At 28.4% G+C, this 27164-nt stretch overlaps 1 protein-coding gene and 1 long non-coding RNA gene across 2 annotated transcripts; both read right to left on the reverse strand.

Moving 5' to 3' along the window:
* Positions 1-2824: 2824 nt before the first annotated feature.
* LOC26528383 lies at positions 2825-27042 on the reverse strand. The gene is made up of 19 exons (XM_044011396.1): positions 27039-27042; positions 26337-26461; positions 25225-25275; positions 25119-25168; positions 25006-25056; positions 21706-21727; positions 21600-21649; positions 21486-21536; positions 18986-19007; positions 18880-18929; positions 18766-18816; positions 18276-18297; positions 15291-15340; positions 15171-15221; positions 9731-9752; positions 6752-6801; positions 6638-6688; positions 4139-4160; positions 2825-4049 (listed from the first exon to the last, which is right to left on the reverse strand). The coding sequence occupies exons 1-19, from the start codon at positions 27040-27042 to the stop codon at positions 4035-4037; spliced, it is 810 nt and encodes a 269-aa protein (XP_043867331.1). The 3' UTR covers positions 2825-4034.
* LOC26527691 lies at positions 11284-13316 on the reverse strand. Its single transcript, XR_006357995.1, has 3 exons — positions 12971-13316; positions 12688-12817; positions 11284-11422 (listed from the first exon to the last, which is right to left on the reverse strand). It is a non-coding gene; the product is annotated as an uncharacterized LOC26527691 (long non-coding RNA).
* Positions 27043-27164: the final 122 nt, after the last annotated feature.

Below are 27164 nucleotides of genomic sequence, written 5' to 3' on the forward strand. Positions count from 1 at the left end.
ATCAAACTAAACATAAAATATTCGCTAATTACTAATTTCTTATCTTACCTAATTACCTCTCATCAATTAATATCAGTTTTTTCTAGTTATATCTTTAATATTAATTCACTTCAGATATCGTACTACTCTGAAGAGCTAAGATACTTACTTGCTTTTCGCAATTAAAATCATAAAACTTGATTACAACTATAAGTAAAACTAAACAATTTTTTCTACATATGTTAAAGTCTAAGCTACGGCTATTAAATATCTGTTTTTTCTAGTTATATCTTTAATATTAATTCACTTCAGATATCGTACTACTCTGAAGAGCTAAGATACTTACTTGCTTTTCGCAATTAAAATCATAAAACTTGATTATAACTATAAGTAAAACTAAACAATTTTTTCTACATATCTTAAATTCTAAGCTACGACTATTTGCTACCTTTACTCTAGTAATTACATTAAACATAAGACACTATTCAGCTCAGAAAATGCAAAGACTTTGCCCTGATTCTTCACGAAAATTCAATTTACTCATTTTGATCAATATTACAAATTCTTAACCTGTAAATATTTGCTAATAACAAATTTATTATCTTATCTAGTAACCTCTCAGTAATTGATATCAGTGTATCTAATTAATATATTAATAATAGTAACTCTTATCATTTATTCTACTCCTATGAAAACGCTAAGATACTCCCTTGTTTTTTGCAATTAAATCATAAAACTTGATTGTTCAATTATTTTTTAAACTAAATAATTTTCTATGTTACTGAAAGAATCAACAATGGACATTTACTACCATATCCCTTAGTTTTATATTAAGCATGTGATACCATGCAACTCAGAAAATGCAAAGACTTTGTCCTGCTTTTTCACGCTAATTCAAATCATTAACTTTGTTCAATATTTGCTAATATAAATCCTGTTACTACCTTTTAAATCCTACATTTACTAAAATATTATTTTCGGCAAATTTCTTCCTTTATACTTAGTTTATAAGCTAGTATGTAAGGTGCTATGTTAAATTTCTAAAAAGAGCCATTGTAAGGCACTGAGAAATAAAGAGACACCTCGCTTCTATCCCCTCCTCTTATAGCTGCAGAGCAGCTGTTAAGAACGAGAAGATACAAACAAGGTGCAATTGTGTATGGCAATAGACTATACAAAGTTGAAAACAGTTTGATTGTCTTCACTTCTGAATTTAAACGCCACTCCATACCCCGATATTGGCCACGCAAACAAACAAAACGCCTTCCCGGGCACGCTTAATCTGGAAAAATAAAATAAAAACACCAGTAATCTGTAAAAGAGCTAAACAAACAAACTACTTACCGACTCCTTAACTTGCACAAACCTGAAATAAATAAAACAAAATTATATAGCTAAGCAAAATAAAATAATTTTATATATAAAAAAAAAAAAAAAAAAAAAAAATTAAAAATATTCAATTTGCACTCTCCTGTAATAAATAACGCAAAATTGATATAATTAAACAATATAAACTAATTTAATATAACAGAATAAAAATAGAAAGTAAAATGGCAATAATAATAACGTTAATAATAATTATAAATTCAACAAACTAAATGACTTAAGTAAAACTAATAAACTATGGAATATGGCCAGCAGACACCGAGAATTAAATTATAACAATTAACGTAAACGAAAGCAAATTGTCCGATAATTCTGCCCTTCACGACTGTAAATATAATAAAATCGGAAAAAAGGGTGAAAATAAACGATGAATGTCTTAAATATCGATTAAATGTGAAAAGAAAAGCTAAACAATAACAATCATCGCATAAATATATCGACTAATTGGCAGACCTACAAGCATATAAGCGCACAAAGTAAAATCAAAAGTGACGCCAATTCAATCTACTTTTCTCTACGTGCAATCAAATATAAATTCGCACTTGTTAAAAAGAATACCTTCACGGACCTAAATAAAACACAAAACTACAAAGTAACTCAAAACCAAAATGCAACAATCTTTATTCAAATAAAATAGAAAACTTTTAAATAAACAACAAGCAATTAAATCTCAAAATACGGCGGACCTGCAAACATATAGTCGAACAAAGCAAAACCAAAAGTGACGCCATTTCAACCTACCTTACTCTTCGCTTAATCAAAATATAAATTTGCATTTGCAACTAAGAATACCTGCACCGACATAAATAACACACAAACTATAAATTTAACAGAAAGCCAAAATGCAATAAACTTTATCCAAACTAAAATAGAAAACATTTAAATAAGCAACTAGCAATTAAACCTCAATATACTGAAGACCTGCAAACTCATTATTGAACAAAGTGCCAAAAGTTACGCCATTTCAACCTACCCTGCTCTTCGTTTAACCAAAACATAAAATCTGCACTTACAAATAATAATACCCTCACGGACTTAAATAAAACACAAAGCTACAAAAATTAACTCAAAACCAAATGCAATAAGCTTTATTCAAATCAAAAAAAAAAATTTAAATAAAAAAAAAAAAAAAAAAAAAAAAAAAAAAAAAAAAAAAAACAAGCAATTAAACCTCGATATATGACAACATGCTGAGCCCTGTTGAATGACCACTGATGGATGACCCGTGTGGATGACCTTGGTGGATGACCCTGGTGGATGATCCTGATGACAGCTGCAGACACCTGGAAAAGACGAACGCAAAATTATTAATATTTTAAAATATAATATACTTATAAGATATCAAACTAAACATAAAATATTCGCTAATTACTAATTTCTTATCTTACCTAATTACCTCTCATCAATTAATATCAGTTTTTTCTAGTTATATCTTTAATATTAATTCACTTCAGATATCGTACTACTCTGAAGAGCTAAGATACTTACTTGCTTTTCGCAATTAAAATCATAAAACTTGATTACAACTATAAGTAAAACTAAACAATTTTTTCTACATATGTTAAAGTCTAAGCTACGGCTATTAAATATCTGTTTTTTCTAGTTATATCTTTAATATTAATTCACTTCAGATATCGTACTACTCTGAAGAGCTAAGATACTTACTTGCTTTTCGCAATTAAAATCATAAAACTTGATTACAACTATAAGTAAAACTAAACAATTTTTTCTACATATCTTAAAGTCTAGCTACGGCTATTTACTACCTTTACATTAGTAATTATTTTAAACATAAGACACTATTCAGCTCAGAAAATGCAGACTTTGCCCTGATTTTTCACGACAATTCAATTTACTCATTTTGATCAATATTACAAATTCTCAAGCTGTAAATATTTGCTAACAACAAATTTATTATCTTATCTAGTAACCTCTCACTAATTGATATCAGTGTATCTAATTAATATATTAATAATAGTAACTCTTATCATTTATTCTACTCCTATGAAAACGCTAAGATACTCCCTTTGTTTTTTTGCAATTAAATCATAAAACTTGATTGTTCAATTATTGTTAAAACTAAATAATTTTCTACATTACTGAAAGAATAAGCAATGGCCATTTACTACCATATCCCTTAGTTTTATATTAAGCATGTGATACTATGCAACTCAGAAAATGCAAAGACTTTGTCCTGCTTTTTCACGCTAATTCAAATCATTAACTTTGTTCAATATTTGCTAATATAAATCCTGTTACTACCTTTTAAATCCTACATTTACTAAAATATTATTTTCGGCAAATTTCTTCCTTTATACTTAGTTTATAAGCTAGTATGTAAGGTGCTATGTTAAATTTCTAAAAAGAGCCATTGTAAGGCACTGAGAAATAAAGAGTCACCTCGCTTCTATCCCCTCCTCTTATAGCTGCAGAGCAGCTGTTAAGAACGAGAAGATACAAACAAGGTGCAATTGTGTATGGCAATAGACTATACAAAGTTGAAACAGTTTGATTGTCTTCACTTATGAATTTAAACGCCACTCCATACCCCGATATTGGCCACGCAAACAAACAAAACGCCTTCCCGGGCACGCTTAATCTGGAAAAAATAAAATAAAAACACCAGTAATCTGTAAAAGAGCTAAACAAACAAACTACTTACCGACTCCTTAACTTGCACAAACCTGAAATAAATAAAACAAAACAAAATTATATAGCTAAGCAAAATAAAATAATTTAATATGTAAACGAGCTAAATAAACAAACTACTTACCGACTCCTCAATTTGCACTCTCCTGTAATAAATAACGCAAAATTGATATAACTAAACAATATAAACTAATTTAATATAACAGAATAAAAATAGAAAGTAAAATGGCAATAATAATAACGTTAATAATAATTATAAATTCAACAAACTAAATGACTTAAGTAAAACTAATAAACTATGGAATATGGCCAGCAGATACCGAGAATTAAATTATAACAATTAACGTAAACGAAAGCAAATTGTCCGATAATTCTGCCCTTCACGACTGTAAATATAATAAAATCGGAAAAAGGGTGAAAATAAACGATGAATGTCTTAAATATCGATTAAATGTGAAAAGAAAAGCTAAACAATAACAATCATCGCATAAATATATCGACTAATTGGCAGACCTACAAGCATATAAGCGCACAAAGTAAAATCAAAAGTGACGCCAATTCAATCTACTTTTCTCTACGTGCAATCAAATATAAATTCGCTCTTGTTAAAAAAGAATACCTTCACGGACCTAAATAAAACACAAAACTACAAAGTAACTCAAAACCAAAATGCAACTATCTTTATTCAAATAAAATAGAAAACTTTTAAATAAACAACAAGCAATTAAATCTCAAAATACGGCGGACCTGCAAACATATAGTCGAACAAAGCAAAACCAAAAGTGACGCCATTTCAACCTACCTTACTCTTCGCTTAATCAAAATATAAATTTGCATTTGCAACTAAGAATACCTGCACCGACATAAATAACACACAAACTATAAATTTAACAGAAAGCCAAAATGCAATAAACTTTATCCAAACTAAAATAGAAAACATTTAAATAAGCAACTAGCAATTAAACCTCAATATACTGAAGACCTGCAAACTCATTATTGAACAAAGTGAAACCAAAAGTTACGCCATTTCAACCTATCCTGCTCTTCGTATAACCAAAACATAAAATCTCACTTACAAATAATAATACCCTCACGGACTTAAATAAAACACAAAGCTACAAAAATTAACTTAAAACCAAATGCAATAAGCTTTATTCAAATCAAAAAAAAAATTTAAAAAAAAAAAAAAAAAAAAAAAAAAAAAAAAAAAAAAAAAAATAACAAGCAATTAAACCTCGATATATGACAACATGCTGAGCCCTGTTGGATGACCACTGATGGATGACCGTGGATGACCCGTGTGGATGACCTTGGTGGATGACCCTGGTGGATGATCCTGATGACAGCTGCAGACACCTGGAAAAGACGAACGCAAAATTATTAATATTTTAAAATAGAATATACTTATAAGATATCAAACTAAACATAAAATATTCGCTAATTACTAATTTCTTATCTTACCTAATTACCTCTCATCAATTAATATCAGTTTTTTCTAGTTATATCTTTAATATTAATTCACTTCAGATATCGTACTACTCTGAAGAGCTAAGATACTTACTTGCTTTTCGCAATTAAAATCATAAAACTTGATTACAACTATAAGTAAAACTAAACAATTTTTTCTACATATGTTAAAGTCTAAGCTACGGCTATTAAATATCTGTTTTTTCTAGTTATATCTTTAATATTAATTCACTTCAGATATCGTACTACTCTGAAGAGCTAAGATACTTACTTGCTTTTCGCAATTAAAATCATAAAACTTGATTATAACTATAAGTAAAACTAAACAATTTTTTCTACATATCTTAAATTCTAAGCTACGACTATTTGCTACCTTTACATTAGTAATTATATTAAACATAAGACACTATTCAGCTCAGAAAATGCAAAGACTTTGCCCTGATTTTTCACGAAAATTCAATTTACTCATTTTGATCAATATTACAAATTCTTAACCTGTAAATATTTGCTAATAACAAATTTATTATCTTATCTAGTAACCTCTCAGTAATTGATATCAGTGTATCTAATTAATATATTAATAATAGTAACTCTTATCATTTATTCTACTCCTATGAAAACGCTAAGATACTCCCTTTGTTTTTTGCAATTAAATCATAAAACTTGATTGTTCAATTATTTTTTAAACTAAATAATTTTCTATGTTACTGAAAGAATCAACAATGGACATTTACTACCATATCCCTTAGTTTTATATTAAGCATGTGATACCATGCAACTCAGAAAATGCAAAGACTTTGTCCTGCTTTTTCACGCTAATTCAAATCATTAACTTTGTTCAATATTTGCTAATATAAATCCTGTTACTACCTTTTAAATCCTACATTTACTAAAATATTATTTTCGGCAAATTTCTTCCTTTATACTTAGTTTATAAGCTAGTATGTAAGGTGCTATGTTAAATTTCTAAAAAGAGCCATTGTAAGGCACTGAGAAATAAAGAGTCACCTCGCTTCTATCCCCTCCTCTTATAGCTGCAGAGCAGCTGTTAAGAACGAGAAGATACAAACAAGGTGCAATTGTGTATAGCAATAGACTATACAAAGTTGAAACAGTTTGATTGTCTTCACTTATGAATTTAAACGCCACTCCATACCCCGATATTGGCCACGCAAACAAACAAAACGCCTTCCCGGGCACGCTTAATCTGGAAAAATAAAAATAAAAACACCAGTAATCTGTAAAAGAGCTAAACAAACAAACTACTTACCGACTCCTTAACTTGCACAAACCTGAAATAAATAAAACAAAATTATATAGCTAAGCAAAATAAAATAATTTAATATGTAAACGAGCTAAATAAACAAACTACTTACCGACTCCTCAATTTGCACTCTCCTGTAATAAATAACGCAAAATTGATATAACTAAACAATATAAACTAATTTAATATAACAGAATAAAAATAGAAAGTAAAATGGCAATAATAATAACGTTAATAATAATTATAAATTCAACAAACTAAATGACTTAAGTAAAACTAATAAACTATGGAATATGGCCAGCAGATACCGAGAATTAAATTATAACAATTAACGTAAACGAAAGCAAATTGTCCGATAATTCTGCCCTTCACGACTGTAAATATAATAAAATCGAAAAAAGGGTGAAAATAAACGATGAATGTCTTAAATATCGATTAAATGTGAAAAGAAAAGCTAAACAATAACAATCATCGCATAAATATATCGACTAATTGGCAGACCTACAAGCATATAAGCGCACAAAGTAAAATCAAAAGTGACGCCAATTCAATCTACTTTTCTCTACGTGCAATCAAATATAAATTCGCTCTTGTTAAAAAGAATACCTTCACGGACCTAAATAAAACACAAAACTACAAAGTAACTCAAAACCAAAATGCAACTATCTTTATTCAAATAAAATAGAAAACTTTTAAATAAACAACAAGCAATTAAATCTCAAAATACGGCGGACCTGCAAACATATAGTCGAACAAAGCAAAACCAAAAGTGACGCCATTTCAACCTACCTTACTCTTCGCTTAATCAAAATATAAATTTGCATTTGCAACTAAGAATACCTGCACCGACATAAATAACACACAAACTATAAATTTAACAGAAAGCCAAAATGCAATAAACTTTTATCCAAACTAAAATAGAAAACATTTAAATAAGCAACTAGCAATTAAACCTCAATATACTGAAGACCTGCAAACTCATTATTGAACAAAGTGAAACCAAAAGTTACGCCATTTCAACCTATCCTGCTCTTCGTATAACCAAAACATAAAATCTCACTTACAAATAATAATACCCTCACGGACTTAAATAAAACACAAAGCTACAAAAATTAACTTAAAACCAAATGCAATAAGCTTTATTCAAATCAAAAAAAAAATTTAAATAAAAAAAAAAAAAAAAAAAAAAAAAAAAAAAAAAAAAAAAAAAAATAACAAGCAATTAAACCTCGATATATGACAACATGCTGAGCCCTGTTGGATGACCACTGACCTGGATGACCCGTGTGGATGACCTTGGTGGATGACCCTGGTGGATGATCCTGATGACAGCTGCAGACACCTGGAAAAGACGAACGCAAAATTATTAATATTTTAAAATAGAATATACTTATAAGATATCAAACTAAACATAAAATATTCGCTAATTACTAATTTCTTATCTTACCTAATTACCTCTCATCAATTAATATCAGTTTTTTCTAGTTATATCTTTAATATTAATTCACTTCAGATATCGTACTACTCTGAAGAGCTAAGATACTTACTTGCTTTTCGCAATTAAAATCATAAAACTTGATTACAACTATAAGTAAAACTAAACAATTTTTTCTACATATGTTAAAGTCTAAGCTACGGCTATTAAATATCAGTTTTTTTCTAGTTATATCTTTAATATTAATTCACTTCAGATATCGTACTACTCTGAAGAGCTAAGATACTTACTTGCTTTTCGCAATTAAAATCATAAAACTTGATTATAACTATAAGTAAAACTAAACAATTTTTTCTACATATCTTAAATTCTAAGCTACGACTATTTGCTACCTTTACACTAGTAATTACATTAAACATAAGACACTATTCAGCTCAGAAAATGCAAAGACTTTGCCCTGATTCTTCACGAAAATTCAATTTACTCATTTTGATCAATATTACAAATTCTTAACCTGTAAATATTTGCTAATAACAAATTTATTATCTTATCTAGTAACCTCTCAGTAATTGATATCAGTGTATCTAATTAATATATTAATAATAGTAACTCTTATCATTTATTCTACTCCTATGAAAACGCTAAGATACTCCCTTGTTTTTTGCAATTAAATCATAAAACTTGATTGTTCAATTATTTTTTAAACTAAATAATTTTCTATGTTACTGAAAGAATCAACAATGGACATTTACTACCATATCCCTTAGTTTTATATTAAGCATGTGATACCATGCAACTCAGAAAATGCAAAGACTTTGTCCTGCTTTTTCACGCTAATTCAAATCATTAACTTTGTTCAATATTTGCTAATATAAATCCTGTTACTACCTTTTAAATCCTACATTTACTAAAATATTATTTTCGGCAAATTTCTTCCTTTATACTTAGTTTATAAGCTAGTATGTAAGGTGCTATGTTAAATTTCTAAAAAGAGCCATTGTAAGGCACTGAGAAATAAAGAGACACCTCGCTTCTATCCCCTCCTCTTATAGCTGCAGAGCAGCTGTTAAGAACGAGAAGATACAAACAAGGTGCAATTGTGTATGGCAATAGACTATACAAAGTTGAAAACAGTTTGATTGCCATCATTTCTTAATTTAAACGCCATTCCATACCCTCATATTGGACACGAAAATAAACAAAACGCCCTCCCTGGCACGCTTAATCTGTAAATAAAAACACACCAGTAATCTATAAACGAGCAAAACAAACAAACTACTTACCGACTCCTCTACTTGCACAATCCTGAAATAAATAAAACATAATTTATATAACTAAGCAAAATAAACTAACTTAATATGACTGAATAAAACAGAAAGTAAAATAACAATAATAATAACATTAATAATTATAAATTCAATAAACTAAATGACCTAAGTAAAACTAATAAACAACGGATTTTGTTCAGCAGACACCGAGAAGTCAATTGTAACAATTAACGTACAACACATCAGTAATCTGTAAACCAGCTATATAAACAAACTACTTACCGACTCCTCAATTTGCACTCTCCTGAAATAAATAACACAAAATTGACATAATCAAGCAAAATAAACTAATTTAATTTAACTGAATGAAAATTAGAAAGTAAAATAACATTAATAATAACAATAATAATAATTATAAGTAACTAAAATATATATTAATAACTAAATAACACACAATCGACGCTTTGTAATTAATTAAATATAACCGAATGAATGAACGAAATTTAAAACAACTGAATGAAAATTATTTTATAACAATAATAATATTAATAATAATTATAAATAACTAATATATATATAAATAATTAAATAACACAAAATTGACATAATCAAACAAAATAAACTAATTTAATATAACTAAACGAGAATTAGAAAGTAAAATAACAATAATAATAATTATAAATAACTAAAACGCTTTCCTGCATTAAAGCTGTGTTAGCAGTTTGATTGTCATCATTTCTGTATTTAAACGGCATTCCATACCCTCATATTGGACACGCAAATAAACAAAACGCCTTCCCTGGCACGCTTAATCTGTAAATAAAAACACACCAGTAATCTGTAAACGAGCAAAACAAACAAACTACTTACCGACTCCTCTACTTGCACAATCCTGAAATAAATAAAACATTAATCATATAGCTAACAAAATAAATAAAATAATCAAGCAAAATAAACTAATTTAATATAACTGAATAAAAACAGAAAGTAAAATAACAATAATAATAATGTTAATAATAATTATAAATTCAACAAAGTAAATAACCTTAGTAAAACTTATAAACAATGGAATATGGCCAGCAGACACCGAGAATTAAATTATAACAATTAACGTAAACGAAAGCAAATTGTTCGATTATTCTGCCCTACACGACTATAAATATAATAAAATCGGAAAAAGGGTGAAAATAAACGATGAATGTCTCAAATATCGATTAAATGTGAAAAGAAAAAGTTAAACAATAACAATCATCGCATAAATATATCGACTAATTGGCAGACCTACAAGCATATAAGCGCACAAAGTAAAATCAAAAGTGACGCCAATTCAACCTACATTTCTCTACGTGCAATCAAATATAAATTCGCACTTGATAAAAAGAATACCTTCACGGACCTAAATAAAACACAAACTACAAAGTAACTCAAAACCAAAATGCAACAATCTTTATTCAAATAAAATAGAAAACTTTTAAATAAACAACAAGCAATTAAATCTCAAAATACGGCAGACCTGCAAACATATAATTGAACAAAGCAAAACCAAAAGTGACGCCATTTCAACCTACCTTACTCTTGCTTAATCAAAATATAAATTCGCATTTGCAATTAAGAATACCTGCACGGACTTGAATAACACACAAAACTTTAAATTTAAAAAGTTACGCCATTTCAACCTACCTTGCTCTTCGTTTAACCAAAACATAAAATTGCACTTACAAATAATAATACCCTCACGGACTTAAATAAAACACAAAGCTACAAAAATTAACTCAAAACCAAATGCAATAAGCTTTATTCAAATCAAAACAAAAATTTAAATGAAAAAAAAAAAAAAAAAAAAAAAAAAAAAAAAAAAAAAACAAGCAATTAAACCTCGATATATGACAACATGCTGAGCCCTGTTGGATGACCACTGATGGATGACCCTGGTGGATGACCCTGGTGGATAATCCTGATGACAGTTGCAGGCACCTGGAAAAGACGAACGCAAAATTATTAATATTTTAAAATATAATATACTTATAAGATATCGAACTAAACATAAAATATTCGCTAATTACTAATTTCTTATCTTACCTAATTACCTCTCATCAATTAATATCAGTTTTTTCTAGTTATATCTTTAATATTAATTCACTTCAGATATCGTACTACTCTGAAGAGCTAAGATACTTACTTGCTTTTCGCAATTAAAATCATAAAACTTGATTACAACTATAAGTAAAACTAAACAATTTTTTCTACATATGTTAAAGTCTAAGCTACGGCTATTAAATATCAGTTTTTTTTCTAGTTATATCTTTAATATTAATTCACTTCAGATATCGTACTACTCTGAAGAGCTAAGATACTTACTTGCTTTTCGCAATTAAAATCATAAAACTTGATTACAACTATAAGTAAAACTAAATAATTTTTTCTACATATCTTAAAGTCTAGCTACGGCTATTTACTACCTTTACATTAGTAATTATTTTAAACATAAGGCACTATTCAGCTCAGAAAACGCAGACTTTTCCCGGATTTTTCACGAAAATTCAATTTACTCATTTTGATCAATATTACAAATTCTCAAGCTGTAAATATTTGCTAACAACAAATTTATTATCTTATCTAGTAACCTCTCACTAATTGATATCAGTGTATCTAATTAATATATTAATAATAGTAACTCTTATCATTTATTCTACTCCTATGAAAACGCTAAGATACTCCCTTTGTTTTTTGCAATTAAATCATAAAACTTGATTGTTCAATTATTGTTAAAACTAAATAATTTTCTACATTACTGAAAGAATAAGCAATTGCCATTTACTACCATATCCCTTAGTTCTATATTAAGCATAGGATACTATGCAACTCAGAAAATGCAAAGACTTTGTCCTGCTTTTTCACGTTAATTCAAATCACTCACTTTGTTCAATATTTGCTAATATAAATCCTGTTATTACCTTTTAATCCTACATTTACTAAAATATTATTTTCGGCAAATTTCTTCCTTTATACTTGGTTTATAAGCTAGTATGTAAGGTGCTATGTTAAATTTCTAAAAAGAGCCATTGTAAGGCACTGAGAAATAAAGAGTCACCTCGCTTCTATCCCCTCCTCTTATAGCTGCAGAGCAGCTGTTAAGAACGAGAAGATACAAACAAGGTGCAATTGTGTATAGCAATAGACTATACAAAGTTGAAACAGTTTGATTGTCATCATTTCTGTATTTAAACGGCATTCCATACCCTCATATTGGACACGCAAATAAACAAAACGCCTTCCCTGGCACGCTTAATCTGTAAATAAAAACACACCAGTAATCTGTAAACGAGCAAAACAAACAAACTACTTACCGACTCCTCTACTTGCACAATCCTGAAATAAATAAAACATTAATCATATAGCTAACAAAATAAATAAAATAATCAAGCAAAATAAACTAATTTAATATAACTGAATAAAAACAGAAAGTAAAATAACAATAATAATAACGTTAATAATAATTATAAATTCAACAAACTAAATGACCTAAGTAAAACTTATAAATAATGGAATATGGCCAGCAGACACCGAGAATTAAATTATAACAATTAACGTAAACGAAAGCAAATTGTTCGATTATTCTGCCCTACACGACTACAAATATAATAAAATCGGAAAAAGGGTGAAAATAAACGATGAATGTCTCAAATATCGATTAAATGTGAAAAGAAAAAGTTAAACAATAACAATCATCGCATAAATATATCGACTAATTGGCAGACCTACAAGCATATAAGCGCACAAAGTAAAATCAAAAGTGACGCCAATTCAACCTACATTTCTCTACGTGCAATCAAATATAAATTCGCACTTGTTAAAAAGAATACCTTCACGGACCTAAATAAAACACAAACTACAAAGAAACTCAAAGCCAAAATGCAACAATCTTTATTCAAATAAAATACAAAACTTTTAAATAAACAACAAGCAATTAAATCTCAAAATACGGCAGACCTGCAAACATATAATTGAACAAAGCAAAACCAAAAGTGACGCCATTTCAACCTACCTTACTCTTCGCTTAATCAAAATATAAATTCGCATTTGCAATTAAGAATACCTGCACGGACTTAAATAACACACAAAACTTTAAATTTAAAAAGTTACGCCATTTCAACCTACCTTGCTCTTCGTTTAACCAAAACATAAAATTGCACTTACAAATAATAATACCCTCACGGACTTAAATAAAACACAAAGCTACAAAAATTAACCCAAAACCAAATGCAATAAGCTTTATTCAAATCAAAACAAAAAAAATTTAAATAAAAAAAAAAAAAAAAAAAAAAAAAAAAAAAAAAAAAAAAACAAGCAATTAAACCTCGATATATGACAACATGCTGAGCCCTGTTGGATGACCACTGATGGATGACCCTGGTGGATGACCCTGGTGGATAATCCTGATGACAGTTGCAGGCACCTGGAAAAGACGAACGCAAAATTATTAATATTTTAAAATATAATATACTTATAAGATATCGAACTAAACATAAAATATTCGCTAATTACTAATTTCTTATCTTACCTAATTACCTCTCATCAATTAATATCAGTTTTTTCTAGTTATATCTTTAATATTAATTCACTTCAGATATCGTACTACTCTGAAGAGCTAAGATACTTACTTGCTTTTCGCAATTAAAATCATAAAACTTGATTACAACTATAAGTAAAACTAAACAATTTTTTCTACATATGTTAAAGTCTAAGCTACGGCTATTAAATATCAGTTTTTTTTCTAGTTATATCTTTAATATTAATTCACTTCAGATATCGTACTACTCTGAAGAGCTAAGATACTTACTTGCTTTTCGCAATTAAAATCATAAAACTTGATTACAACTATAAGTAAAACTAAATAATTTTTTCTACATATCTTAAAGTCTAGCTACGGCTATTTACTACCTTTACATTAGTAATTATTTTAAACATAAGGCACTATTCAGCTCAGAAAACGCAGACTTTTCCCGGATTTTTCACGAAAATTCAATTTACTCATTTTGATCAATATTACAAATTCTCAAGCTGTAAATATTTGCTAACAACAAATTTATTATCTTATCTAGTAACCTCTCACTAATTGATATCAGTGTATCTAATTAATATATTAATAATAGTAACTCTTATCATTTATTCTACTCCTATGAAAACGCTAAGATACTCCCTTTGTTTTTTGCAATTAAATCATAAAACTTGATTGTTCAATTATTGTTAAAACTAAATAATTTTCTACATTACTGAAAGAATAAGCAATTGCCATTTACTACCATATCCCTTAGTTCTATATTAAGCATAGGATACTATGCAACTCAGAAAATGCAAAGACTTTGTCCTGCTTTTTCACGTTAATTCAAATCACTCACTTTGTTCAATATTTGCTAATATAAATCCTGTTATTACCTTTTAATCCTACATTTACTAAAATATTATTTTCGGCAAATTTCTTCCTTTATACTTGGTTTATAAGCTAGTATGTAAGGTGCTATGTTAAATTTCTAAAAAGAGCCATTGTAAGGCACTGAGAAATAAAGAGTCACCTCGCTTCTATCCCCTCCTCTTATAGCTGCAGAGCAGCTGTTAAGAACGAGAAGATACAAACAAGGTGCAATTGTGTATAGCAATAGACTATACAAAGTTGAAAACAGTTTGATTGTCTTCACTTATGAATTTAAACGCCACTCCATACCCCGATATTGGCCACGCAAACAAACAAAACGCCTTCCCGGGCACGCTTAATCTGGAAAAAATAAAATAAATTAAAAAACACCAGTAATCTGTAAAAGAGCTAAACAAACAAACTACTTACCGACTCCTTAACTTGCACAAACCTGAAATAAATAAAACAAAATTATATAGCTAAGCAAAATAAAATAATTTAATATGTAAACGAGCTAAATAAACAAACTACTTACCGACTCCTCAATTTGCACTCTCCTGTAATAAATAACGCAAAATTGATATAACTAAACAATATAAACTAATTTAATATAACAGAATAAAAATAGAAAGTAAAATGGCAATAATAATAACGTTAATAATAATTATAAATTCAACAAACTAAATGACTTAAGTAAAACTAATAAACTATGGAATATGGCCAGCAGATACCGAGAATTAAATTATAACAATTAACGTAAACGAAAGCAAATTGTCCGATAATTCTGCCCTTCACGACTGTAAATATAATAAAATCGAAAAAAGGGTGAAAATAAACGATGAATGTCTTAAATATCGATTAAATGTGAAAAGAAAAGCTAAACAATAACAATCATCGCATAAATATATCGACTAATTGGCAGACCTACAAGCATATAAGCGCACAAAGTAAAATCAAAAGTGACGCCAATTCAATCTACTTTTCTCTACGTGCAATCAAATATAAATTCGCTCTTGTTAAAAAGAATACCTTCACGGACCTAAATAAAACACAAAACTACAAAGTAACTCAAAACCAAAATGCAACTATCTTTATTCAAATAAAATAGAAAACTTTTAAATAAACAACAAGCAATTAAATCTCAAAATACGGTGGACCTGCAAACATATAGTCGAACAAAGCAAAACCAAAAGTGACGCCATTTCAACCTACCTTACTCTTCGCTTAATCAAAATATAAATTTGCATTTGCAACTAAGAATACCTGCACCGACATAAATAACACACAAACTATAAATTTAACAGAAAGCCAAAATGCAATAAACTTTATCCAAACTAAAATAGAAAACATTTAAATAAGCAACTAGCAATTAAACCTCAATATACTGAAGACCTGCAAACTCATTATTGAACAAAGTGAAACCAAAAGTTACGCCATTTCAACCTATCCTGCTCTTCGTATAACCAAAACATAAAATCTCACTTACAAATAATAATACCCTCACGGACTTAAATAAAACACAAAGCTACAAAAATTAACTTAAAACCAAATGCAATAAGCTTTATTCAAATCAAAAAAAAAAATTTAAATAAAAAAAAAAAAAAAAAAAAAAAAAAAAAAAAAAAAAAAAATAACAAGCAATTAAACCTCGATATATGACAACATGCTGAGCCCTGTTGGATGACCACTGATGGATGACCCGTGTGGATGACCCGTGTGGATGACCTTGGTGGATGACCCTGGTGGATGATCCTGATGACAGCTGCAGACACCTGGAAAAGACGAACGCAAAATTATTAATATTTTAAAAATAGAATATACTTATAAGATATCAAACTAAACATAAAATATTCGCTAATTACTAATTTCTTATCTTACCTAATTACCTCTCATCAATTAATATCAGTTTTTTCTAGTTATATCTTTAATATTAATTCACTTCAGATATCGTACTACTCTGAAGAGCTAAGATACTTACTTGCTTTTCGCAATTAAAATCATAAAACTTGATTACAACTATAAGTAAAACTAAACAATTTTTTCTACATATGTTAAAGTCTAAGCTACGGCTATTAAATATCTGTTTTTTCTAGTTATATCTTTAATATTAATTCACTTCAGATATCGTACTACTCTGAAGAGCTAAGATACTTACTTGCTTCTCGCAATTAAAATCATAAAACTTGATTATAACTATAAGTAAAACTAAACAATTTTTTCTACATATCTTAAATTCTAAGCTACGACTATTTGCTACCTTTACTCTAGTAATTACATTAAACATAAGACACTATTCAGCTCAGAAAATGCAAAGACTTTGCCCTGATTCTTCACGAAAATTCAATTTACTCATTTTGATCAATATTACAAATTCTTAACCTGTAAATATTTGCTAATAACAAATTTATTATCTTATCTAGTAACCTCTCAGTAATTGATATCAGTGTATCTAATTAATATATTAATAATAGTAACTCTTATCATTTATTCTACTCCTATGAAAACGCTAAGATACTCCCTTGTTTTTTGCAATTAAATCATAAAACTTGATTGTTCAATTATTTTTTAAACTAAATAATTTTCTATGTTACTGAAAGAATCAACAATGGACATTTACTACCATATCCCTTAGTTTTATATTAAGCATGTGATACCATGCAACTCAGAAAATGCAAAGACTTTGTCCTGCTTTTTCACGCTAATTCAAATCATTAACTTTGTTCAATATTTGCTAATATAAATCCTGTTACTACCTTTTAAATCCTACATTTACTAAAATATTATTTTCGGCAAATTTCTTCCTTTATACTTAGTTTATAAGCTAGTATGTAAGGTGCTATGTTAAATTTCTAAAAAGAGCCATTGTAAGGCACTGAGAAATAAAGAGACACCTCGCTTCTATCCCCTCCTCTTATAGCTGCAGAGCAGCTGTTAAGAACGAGAAGATACAAACAAGGTGCAATTGTGTATGGCAATAGACTATACAAAGTTGAAAACAGTTTGATTGCAATCACTCCTAATTTAAACGCCATTTCATGCCCTCATATTGGCCACCCAAACAAACAAAACGCCTTCACTGGCACGCTAAATCTGTAAATAAAAACACACCAGTAATCTGTTAACGAGCAAAACAAACAAACTACTTACCGACTCCTCTACTTGCACAATCCTGAAATAAATAAAACATAATTTATATAGCTAAGCAAAATAAGCTAACTTAATATTACTGAATAAAACAGAAAGCAAAATAAGAATAATAATAACATTAATAATAATTATAAATTCAATAATCTAAATGACCTAAGTAAAACTAATAAACGGATTTTGTTCAGCAGACACCGAGAATTCAATTGTAACAATTAACGTACAACACATCAGTAATCTGTAAACCAGCTATATAAACAAACTACTTACCGACTCCTCAATTTGCACTCTCCTGAAATAAATAACACAAAATTGACATAATCAAGCAAAATAAACTAATTTAATTTAACTGAATGAAAATTAGAAAGTAAAATAACAATAATAATAACATTAATAATAATTATAAATAACTAAAATATATATTAATAACTAAATAACACAAAATTGTCATTCTGTATTTAATTAAATATAACTGAATGAATGAATGAAATTTAAAACAACTGAATGAAAATTAGAAAGTAATATAACAATAATAATAATATCAATAATAATTATAAATAACTAATATATATATATAAATAACTAAATAACACAAAATTGAAATAATCAAGCAAAATAAACTACTTTAATATAACTAAATGAAAATTAGAAAGTAATATAACAATAATAATTTTTATAAATAACTAAAACGCTTTCCTGCTGTAAAGCTGTGTTAGCAGTTTGATTGTCTTCACTTATGAATTTAAACGCCACTCCATACCCCGATATTGGCCACGCAAACAAACAAAACGCCTTCCCGGGCACGCTTAATCTGGAAAAAATAAAATAAAAACACCAGTAATCTGTAAAAGAGCTAAACAAACAAACTACTTACCGACTCCTTAACTTGCACAAACCTGAAATAAATAAAACAAAATTATATAGCTAAGCAAAATAAAATAATTTAATATGTAAACGAGCTAAATAAACAAACTACTTACCGACTCCTCAATTTGCACTCTCCTGTAATAAATAACGCAAAATTGATATAACTAAACAATATAAACTAATTTAATATAACAGAATAAAAATAGAAAGTAAAATGGCAATAATAATAACGTTAATAATAATTATAAATTCAACAAACTAAATGACCTTAAGTAAAACTAATAAACTATGGAATATGGCCAGCAGATACCGAGAATTAAATTATAACAATTAACGTAAACGAAAGCAAATTGTCCGATAATTCTGCCCTTCACGACTGTAAATATAATAAAATCGAAAAAAGGGTGAAAATAAACGATGAATGTCTTAAATATCGATTAAATGTGAAAAGAAAAGCTAAACAATAACAATCATCGCATAAATATATCGACTAATAGGCAGACCTACAAGCATATAAGCGCACAAAGTAAAATCAAAAGTGACGCCAATTCAATCTACTTTTCTCTACGTGCAATCAAATATAAATTCGCTCTTGTTAAAAAGAATACCTTCACGGACCTAAATAAAACACAAAACTACAAAGTAACTCAAAACCAAAATGCAACTATCTTTATTCAAATAAAATAGAAAACTTTTAAATAAACAACAAGCAATTAAATCTCAAAATACGGTGGACCTGCAAACATATAGTCGAACAAAGCAAAACCAAAAGTGACGCCATTTCAACCTACCTTACTCTTCGCTTAATCAAAATATAAATTTGCATTTGCAACTAAGAATACCTGCACCGACATAAATAACACACAAACTATAAATTTAACAGAAAGCCAAAATGCAATAAACTTTATCCAAACTAAAATAGAAAACATTTAAATAAGCAACTAGCAATTAAACCTCAATATACTGAAGACCTGCAAACTCATTATTGAACAAAGTGAAACCAAAAGTTACGCCATTTCAACCTATCCTGCTCTTCGTATAACCAAAACATAAAATCTCACTTACAAATAATAATACCCTCACGGACTTAAATAAAACACAAAGCTACAAAAATTAACTTAAAACCAAATGCAATAAGCTTTATTCAAATCAAAAAAAAAAAAAAAAAAAAAAAAAAAAAAAAAAAAAAAAAAAAAAAAAAAAAAATAACAAGCAATTAAACCTCGATATATGACAACATGCTGAGCCCTGTTGGATGACCACTGATGGATGACCCGTTGGATGACCCGTGTGGATGACCTTGGTGGATGACCCTGGTGGATGATCCTGATGACAGCTGCAGACACCTGGAAAAGACGAACGCAAAATTATTAATATTTTAAAATAGAATATACTTATAAGATATCAAACTAAACATAAAATATTCGCTAATTACTAATTTCTTATCTTACCTAATTACCTCTCATCAATTAATATCAGTTTTTTCTAGTTATATCTTTAATATTAATTCACTTCAGATATCGTACTACTCTGAAGAGCTAAGATACTTACTTGCTTTTCGCAATTAAAATCATAAAACTTGATTACAACTATAAGTAAAACTAAACAATTTTTTCTACATATGTTAAAGTCTAAGCTACGGCTATTAAATATCTGTTTTTTCTAGTTATATCTTTAATATTAATTCACTTCAGATATCGTACTACTCTGAAGAGCTAAGATACTTACTTGCTTTTCGCAATTAAAATCATAAAACTTGATTATAACTATAAGTAAAACTAAACAATTTTTTCTACATATCTTAAATTCTAAGCTACGACTATTTGCTACCTTTACTCTAGTAATTACATTAAACATAAGACACTATTCAGCTCAGAAAATGCAAAGACTTTGCCCTGATTCTTCACGAAAATTCAATTTACTCATTTTGATCAATATTACAAATTCTTAACCTGTAAATATTTGCTAATAACAAATTTATTATCTTATCTAGTAACCTCTCAGTAATTGATATCAGTGTATCTAATTAATATATTAATAATAGTAACTCTTATCATTTATTCTACTCCTATGAAAACGCTAAGATACTCCCTTGTTTTTTGCAATTAAATCATAAAACTTGATTGTTCAATTATTTTTTAAACTAAATAATTTTCTATGTTACTGAAAGAATCAACAATGGACATTTACTACCATATCCCTTAGTTTTATATTAAGCATGTGATACCATGCAACTCAGAAAATGCAAAGACTTTGTCCTGCTTTTTCACGCTAATTCAAATCATTAACTTTGTTCAATATTTGCTAATATAAATCCTGTTACTACCTTTTAAATCCTACATTTACTAAAATATTATTTTCGGCAAATTTCTTCCTTTATACTTAGTTTATAAGCTAGTATGTAAGGTGCTATGTTAAATTTCTAAAAAGAGCCATTGTAAGGCACTGAGAAATAAAGAGACACCTCGCTTCTATCCCCTCCTCTTATAGCTGCAGAGCAGCTGTTAAGAACGAGAAGATACAAACAAGGTGCAATTGTGTATGGCAATAGACTATACAAAGTTGAAAACAGTTTGATTGTCTTCACTTATGAATTTAAACGCCACTCCATACCCCGATATTGGCCACGCAAACAAACAAAACGCCTTCCCGGGCACGCTTAATCTGGAAAAAATAAAATAAAAACACCAGTAATCTGTAAAAGAGCTAAACAAACAAACTACTTACCGACTCCTTAACTTGCACAAACCTGAAATAAATAAAACAAAATTATATAGCTAAGCAAAATAAAATAATTTAATATGTAAACGAGCTAAATAAACAAACTACTTACCGACTCCTCAATTTGCACTCTCCTGTAATAAATAACGCAAAATTGATATAACTAAACAATATAAACTAATTTAATATAACAGAATAAAAATAGAAAGTAAAATGGCAATAATAATAACGTTAATAATAATTATAAATTCAACAAACTAAATGACTTAAGTAAAACTAATAAACTATGGAATATGGCCAGCAGATACCGAGAATTAAATTATAACAATTAACGTAAACGAAAGCAAATTGTCCGATAATTCTGCCCTTCACGACTGTAAATATAATAAAATCGAAAAAAGGGTGAAAATAAACGATGAATGTCTTAAATATCGATTAAATGTGAAAAGAAAAGCTAAACAATAACAATCATCGCATAAATATATCGACTAATAGGCAGACCTACAAGCATATAAGCGCACAAAGTAAAATCAAAAGTGACGCCAATTCAATCTACTTTTCTCTACGTGCAATCAAATATAAATTCGCTCTTGTTAAAAAGAATACCTTCACGGACCTAAATAAAACACAAAACTACAAAGTAACTCAAAACCAAAATGCAACTATCTTTATTCAAATAAAATAGAAAACTTTTAAATAAACAACAAGCAATTAAATCTCAAAATACGGTGGACCTGCAAACATATAGTCGAACAAAGCAAAACCAAAAGTGACGCCATTTCAACCTACCTTACTCTTCGCTTAATCAAAATATAAATTTGCATTTGCAACTAAGAATACCTGCACCGACATAAATAACACACAAACTATAAATTTAACAGAAAGCCAAAATGCAATAAACTTTATCCAAACTAAAATAGAAAACATTTAAATAAGCAACTAGCAATTAAACCTCAATATACTGAAGACCTGCAAACTCATTATTGAACAAAGTGAAACCAAAAGTTACGCCATTTCAACCTATCCTGCTCTTCGTATAACCAAAACATAAAATCTCACTTACAAATAATAATACCCTCACGGACTTAAATAAAACACAAAGCTACAAAAATTAACTTAAAACCAAATGCAATAAGCTTTATTCAAATCAAAAAAAAATTTAAATAAAAAAAAAAAAAAAAAAAAAAAAAAAAAAAAAAAAAAAAATAACAAGCAATTAAACCTCGATATATGACAACATGCTGAGCCCTGTTGGATGACCACTGATGGATGACCCGTGTGGATGACCCGTGTGGATGACCTTGGTGGATGACCCTGGTGGATGATCCTGATGACAGCTGCAGACACCTGGAAAAGACGAACGCAAAATTATTAATATTTTAAAATAGAATATACTTATAAGATATCAAACTAAACATAAAATATTCGCTAATTACTAATTTCTTATCTTACCTAATTACCTCTCATCAATTAATATCAGTTTTTTCTAGTTATATCTTTAATATTAATTCACTTCAGATATCGTACTACTCTGAAGAGCTAAGATACTTACTTGCTTTTCGCAATTAAAATCATAAAACTTGATTACAACTATAAGTAAAACTAAACAATTTTTTCTACATATGTTAAAGTCTAAGCTACGGCTATTAAATATCTGTTTTTTCTAGTTATATCTTTAATATTAATTCACTTCAGATATCGTACTACTCTGAAGAGCTAAGATACTTACTTGCTTCTCGCAATTAAAATCATAAAACTTGATTATAACTATAAGTAAAACTAAACAATTTTTTCTACATATCTTAAATTCTAAGCTACGACTATTTGCTACCTTTACTCTAGTAATTACATTAAACATAAGACACTATTCAGCTCAGAAAATGCAAAGACTTTGCCCTGATTCTTCACGAAAATTCAATTTACTCATTTTGATCAATATTACAAATTCTTAACCTGTAAATATTTGCTAATAACAAATTTATTATCTTATCTAGTAACCTCTCAGTAATTGATATCAGTGTATCTAATTAATATATTAATAATAGTAACTCTTATCATTTATTCTACTCCTATGAAAACGCTAAGATACTCCCTTGTTTTTTGCAATTAAATCATAAAACTTGATTGTTCAATTATTTTTTAAACTAAATAATTTTCTATGTTACTGAAAGAATCAACAATGGACATTTACTACCATATCCCTTAGTTTTATATTAAGCATGTGATACCATGCAACTCAGAAAATGCAAAGACTTTGTCCTGCTTTTTCACGCTAATTCAAATCATTAACTTTGTTCAATATTTGCTAATATAAATCCTGTTACTACCTTTTAAATCCTACATTTACTAAAATATTATTTTCGGCAAATTTCTTCCTTTATACTTAGTTTATAAGCTAGTATGTAAGGTGCTATGTTAAATTTCTAAAAAGAGCCATTGTAAGGCACTGAGAAATAAAGAGACACCTCGCTTCTATCCCCTCCTCTTATAGCTGCAGAGCAGCTGTTAAGAACGAGAAGATACAAACAAGGTGCAATTGTGTATGGCAATAGACTATACAAAGTTGAAATAAAACTAAACAATTTTTTCTACATATCTTAAATTCTAAGCTACGACTATTTGCTACCTTTACTCTAGTAATTACATTAAACATAAGACACTATTCAGCTCAGAAAATGCAAAGACTTTTGCCCTGATTCTTCACGAAAATTCAATTTACTCATTTTGATCAATATTACAAATTCTTAACCTGTAAATATTTGCTAATAACAAATTTATTATCTTATCTAGTAACCTCTCAGTAATTGATATCAGTGTATCTAATTAATATATTAATAATAGTAACTCTTATCATTTATTCTACTCCTATGAAAACGCTAAGATACTCCCTTGTTTTTTGCAATTAAATCATAAAACTTGATTGTTCAATTATTTTTTAAACTAAATAATTTTCTATGTTACTGAAAGAATCAACAATGGACATTTACTACCATATCCCTTAGTTTTATATTAAGCATGTGATACCATGCAACTCAGAAAATGCAAAGACTTTGTCCTGCTTTTTCACGCTAATTCAAATCATTAACTTTGTTCAATATTTGCTAATATAAATCCTGTTACTACCTTTTAAATCCTACATTTACTAAAATATTATTTTCGGCAAATTTCTTCCTTTATACTTAGTTTATAAGCTAGTATGTAAGGTGCTATGTTAAATTTCTAAAAAGAGCCATTGTAAGGCACTGAGAAATAAAGAGACACCTCGCTTCTATCCCCTCCTCTTATAGCTGCAGAGCAGCTGTTAAGAACGAGAAGATACAAACAAGGTGCAATTGTGTATGGCAATAGACTATACAAAGTTGAAAAAACAGTTTGATTGTCTTCACTTATGAATTTAAACGCCACTCCATACCCCGATATTGGCCACGCAAACAAACAAAACGCCTTCCCGGGCACGCTTAATCTGGAAAAATAAAATAAAAACACCAGTAATCTGTAAAAGAGCTAAACAAACAAACTACTTACCGACTCCTTAACTTGCACAAACCTGAAATAAATAAAACAAAATTATATAGCTAAGCAAAATAAAATAATTTAATATGTAAACGAGCTAAATAAACAAACTACTTACCGACTCCTCAATTTGCACTCTCCTGTAATAAATAACGCAAAATTGATATAACTAAACAATATAAACTAATTTAATATAACAGAATAAAAATAGAAAGTAAAATGGCAATAATAATAACGTTAATAATAATTATAAATTCAACAAACTAAATGACTTAAGTAAAACTAATAAACTATGGAATATGGCCAGCAGATACCGAGAATTAAATCATAACAATTAACGTAAACGAAAGCAAATTGTCCGATAATTCTGCCCTTCACGACTGTAAATATAATAAAATCGAAAAAAAGGGTGAAAATAAACGATGAATGTCTTAAATATCGATTAAATGTGAAAAGAAAAGCTAAACAATAACAATCATCGCATAAATATATCGACTAATAGGCAGACCTACAAGCATATAAGCGCACAAAGTAAAATCAAAAGTGACGCCAATTCAATCTACTTTTCTCTACGTGCAATCAAATATAAATTCGCTCTTGTTAAAAAGAATACCTTCACGGACCTAAATAAAACACAAAACTACAAAGTAACTCAAAACCAAAATGCAACTATCTTTATTCAAATAAAATAGAAAACTTTTAAATAAACAACAAGCAATTAAATCTCAAAATACGGTGGACCTGCAAACATATAGTCGAACAAAGCAAAACCAAAAGTGACGCCATTTCAACCTACCTTACTCTTCGCTTAATCAAAATATAAATTTGCATTTGCAACTAAGAATACCTGCACCGACATAAATAACACACAAACTATAAATTTAACAGAAAGCCAAAATGCAATAAACTTTATCCAAACTAAAATAGAAAACATTTAAATAAGCAACTAGCAATTAAACCTCAATATACTGAAGACCTGCAAACTCATTATTGAACAAAGTGAAACCAAAAGTTACGCCATTTCAACCTATCCTGCTCTTCGTATAACCAAAACATAAAATCTCACTTACAAATAATAATACCCTCACGGACTTAAATAAAACACAAAGCTACAAAAATTAACTTAAAACCAAATGCAATAAGCTTTATTCAAATCAAAAAAAAAATTTAAATAAAAAAAAAAAAAAAAAAAAAAAAAAAAAAAAAAAAAAAAATAACAAGCAATTAAACCTCGATATATGACAACATGCTGAGCCCTGTTGGATGACCACTGATGGATGACCCGTGTGGATGACCCGTGTGGATGACCTTGGTGGATGACCCTGGTGGATGATCCTGATGACAGCTGCAGACACCTGGAAAAGACGAACGCAAAATTATTAATATTTTAAAATAGAATATACTTATAAGATATCAAACTAAACATAAAATATTCGCTAATTACTAATTTCTTATCTTACCTAATTACCTCTCATCAATTAATATCAGTTTTTTCTAGTTATATCTTTAATATTAATTCACTTCAGATATCGTACTACTCTGAAGAGCTAAGATACTTACTTGCTTTTCGCAATTAAAATCATAAAACTTGATTACAACTATAAGTAAAACTAAACAATTTTTTCTACATATGTTAAAGTCTAAGCTACGGCTATTAAATATCTGTTTTTTCTAGTTATATCTTTAATATTAATTCACTTCAGATATCGTACTACTCTGAAGAGCTAAGATACTTACTTGCTTCTCGCAATTAAAATCATAAAACTTGATTATAACTATAAGTAAAACTAAACAATTTTTTCTACATATCTTAAATTCTAAGCTACGACTATTTGCTACCTTTTACTCTAGTAATTACATTAAACATAAGACACTATTCAGCTCAGAAAATGCAAAGACTTTGCCCTGATTCTTCACGAAAATTCAATTTACTCATTTTGATCAATATTACAAATTCTTAACCTGTAAATATTTGCTAATAACAAATTTATTATCTTATCTAGTAACCTCTCAGTAATTGATATCAGTGTATCTAATTAATATATTAATAATAGTAAC

The sequence above is a fragment of the Drosophila mojavensis genome, unplaced genomic scaffold (assembly GCF_018153725.1).
Source record: "Drosophila mojavensis isolate 15081-1352.22 unplaced genomic scaffold, ASM1815372v1 contig_88, whole genome shotgun sequence".
Taxonomy (NCBI): Eukaryota; Metazoa; Arthropoda; class Insecta; order Diptera; family Drosophilidae; genus Drosophila; species Drosophila mojavensis.

What these genes read in the sequence shown, in the direction of transcription:
- LOC26528383 (XM_044011396.1), bottom strand. An exon ending in TTGTGCAAGTTAAGGAGTCG is followed by an intron (nt 15,222 to 15,290) that starts GTAAGTAGTTTG and finishes TATTTTTTCCAG; the next exon opens with ATTAAGCGTGCCCGGGAAGG. An exon ending in GAGTGCAAATTGAGGAGTCG is followed by an intron (nt 6,802 to 9,730) that starts GTAAGTAGTTTG and finishes TATTTTGCTTAG; the next exon opens with CTATATAATTTTGTTTTATT.